General features: G+C 49.0%; 1 gene segment (V, D, J or C); it reads left to right on the top strand.

The window, feature by feature from the left end:
- The first annotated feature begins 398 nt into the window (after positions 1-398).
- On the top strand, positions 399-987 carry LOC111140552. The segment is given in 2 exon segments: positions 399-465; positions 671-987. Coding segments are annotated over 2 exon segments (366 nt in total).
- The last annotated feature ends 1,544 nt before the right edge of the window (positions 988-2,531 follow it).

Here is a 2,531-nt window from a genome sequence, read left to right as displayed (position 1 = left end):
AGGAGAGAGCCCGATGCGGGGCTCGATCCCAGGACCCTGGGATCATGACCTGAGCCGAAGGCAGAGGCTTTAACCCTCTGAGCCACCCAGGCACCCCTTTATAGACATTTTTAAATTGAAAATGGAAGCTCTTCATTCAATCTTGTAGCAGTTTGTCATTTTAGAACTTCTAAGCTGTTCTCAGAGCTTCTAAGTTGACTTTTGTGTGTTCCTGTCATACAACTCTATTTTGGAATTATTTTTGGCTCCTTACATTTCCACTGGGTAATTTCACAACCCACTGCTTATGAGATTTGCTTCTGTTCTCCCTGACTGCTTTGCATAAGCCTCTCCAGGCCCAGACCACTGGCTCAGGCTGTATAAAAGGGAAATTTGCTACGTGAGCTGAGCTGCGTCGGGCAGGCAGGGGCAGCAGGATGGCGTCACAGTGGCAGGTGCTCCTATCCTTGTTGCTGTGGGTCTCAGGTGAGAAGCTGAAAGTGCCATAATCCTTCTGGAGTAGTGTCATTTTAAACAACTTTTTAAGATATATAATGAGAAACACTGGTTATTTCCAAAATAGACCCAATGATGTACTGCCATGTGGTACCATTAGGAAGCACATTTGCAATGACATATTTCAGCATGACTGGGATAAAGTGTGTCTGTATCACCGTTTTTCTGATTGCAGGTGCCCATGGGGACATCACGATGACTCAATCTCCAGGCTCGTTGGCTGTGTCTCCAGGTCAACGGGTCACCATGAACTGCAGAGCCAGTCAGAGTGTTAGCAACTATGTAGCCTGGTACCAGCAGAAACCTGGGCAGGCTCCCAGGCTCCTCATCTATGATGCATCCAGCAGGGCCCCAGGCATCCCAGACCGGTTCAGCGGCAGTGGGTCTGGGACAGACTTCACCCTCACCATCAGCAACCTCCAGGCCGAAGATGTGGGAAGCTATTACTGTCAGCAGCTTTATAGCTTTCCACCCACAGTGCTTCACCCTTGAACAAAAACCTGTTCCCCAGGGCTGTGGGTCAGGGAGGCTTTGCTGCACCAGCTGCTTCCTCTTCGCTCAGCCCTGAACATAGGTCTGTTCCCCTATCTGCCTGAGAAGTCACTTCTCCTGACTTACTCCTTGAAGGGCTTGTAAGGCTCAGCAGAAAATGAAGGGATCAGACTTTTCCTGCATCCACCACCCCTTTTTTAAAAAAGATTTCATTTATTCATTTGCCAGAGAGAGAGAGAGAGAGAGAGAGTGCAGAAGCAAGTGGACCAGGAGGCAGAGGGAGAAGCAGGCTCCCTTCTGAGCAGAGAGCCCAATGTGAGACTCCATCAAGATGCTGGGATCATGACCTGAGCTGAAGGCAGCCATTTAACCGACTGAGCCACAGAGGCATCCCTCCTGCATCCCTTTTTGTGGCAGGTTAATGAAGACAAATGCTGTGAAGATGTCTTAGGGATGCTATTGGGAGTTTTTGTGCCCCAAGAAGCTACGTGATTCCGAGGGTCCCATGACAGGAGTGAGCCAGGAAGGTCTGTCTTTAGCCTATGACAAAGGGCCGTGAATTTTACAGCCTGCGGATCAGTTCTCCCTTCCTGCTCCTCATGGACTCTGGGACATTTCTCTTTTATTTCCTTATTCCCTTTTCTTCACCCTCCATCACCTTCCCACTCTGAACCTTCCCAGGATGAAACCTTTGAGCTCTCCTATTCAGAATCTCCCACATGGAAGGTAGTGTCCCTCTTGCTTTTTCCTTCCAAGGGCCCTGTTTCCCAGCCTTCCTGGGCAGTGTCCTGCACATTCATTTCTGCTCCAGCTCCTTTCCTACCTCCCTTCTCTCTCTTCTCCATTTCTCCCAGACATACTCATTCTCACAAAGGCAATTCTTTCATTCATTTTTTTAAAAAGATTTTATCTATCTATTTATTGCTGGGGGTAGTGGCTGAGGGAGATGGCGAGACTCTCAGGCAGACACCCTGTTGAGTGGGGACCTGTGGGTGGGAACTATCTCACCATCAATGGCCTGGAGGCCAAAGGTGCGGCCCATTACTGTTGCCATCAGGGGGCAGCCACCCACCTACAGTGTTAGAGACAGCAACAAAAACTCCAGCTGTGGGCCCAACTGTGCTCTCTAGGATACCCAGAAGGTCATGGGCTCTTCTTCTGAATCTGGGAGACGTCACCATGGCCCTCTGTGGTGCCTGGGCTTGGCTGACTGTCGAAGACGCTTGGCTTTCAGAGGGAAGAGGAGGAACAGGGTCTGGAGAATGAGTCGGTACTCATTGGGCTCCGTTTTGGCGGAAGCCTGAGTCATGCAGGGAAAGGTGCACGTGTGATGCCATTCTTCTTTTTTTTTAAAATTTAATTTAATTTAATTTTTTATAAACATATAATATATTTTTATCCCCAGGGGTACAGGTGTGTGAATCGCCAGGTTTACACACTTCACAGCACTCACCATAGCACATACCCTTCCCAATGTCCATAACCTCACCCCTTCTTTCCCAACCTCCCTCCCCCATCAACCCTCAGTTTGTTTTGTGAGATTA

This window comes from Enhydra lutris, unplaced genomic scaffold (genome assembly GCF_002288905.1).
Source record: "Enhydra lutris kenyoni isolate GAN:26980312 unplaced genomic scaffold, ASM228890v2 scaffoldscaffold3190, whole genome shotgun sequence".
Lineage (NCBI taxonomy): Eukaryota > Metazoa > Chordata > Mammalia > Carnivora > Mustelidae > Enhydra > Enhydra lutris.
Note: the sequence above shows the minus strand (reverse complement) of the source record. Positions and strands in the feature narration are given on the sequence as shown.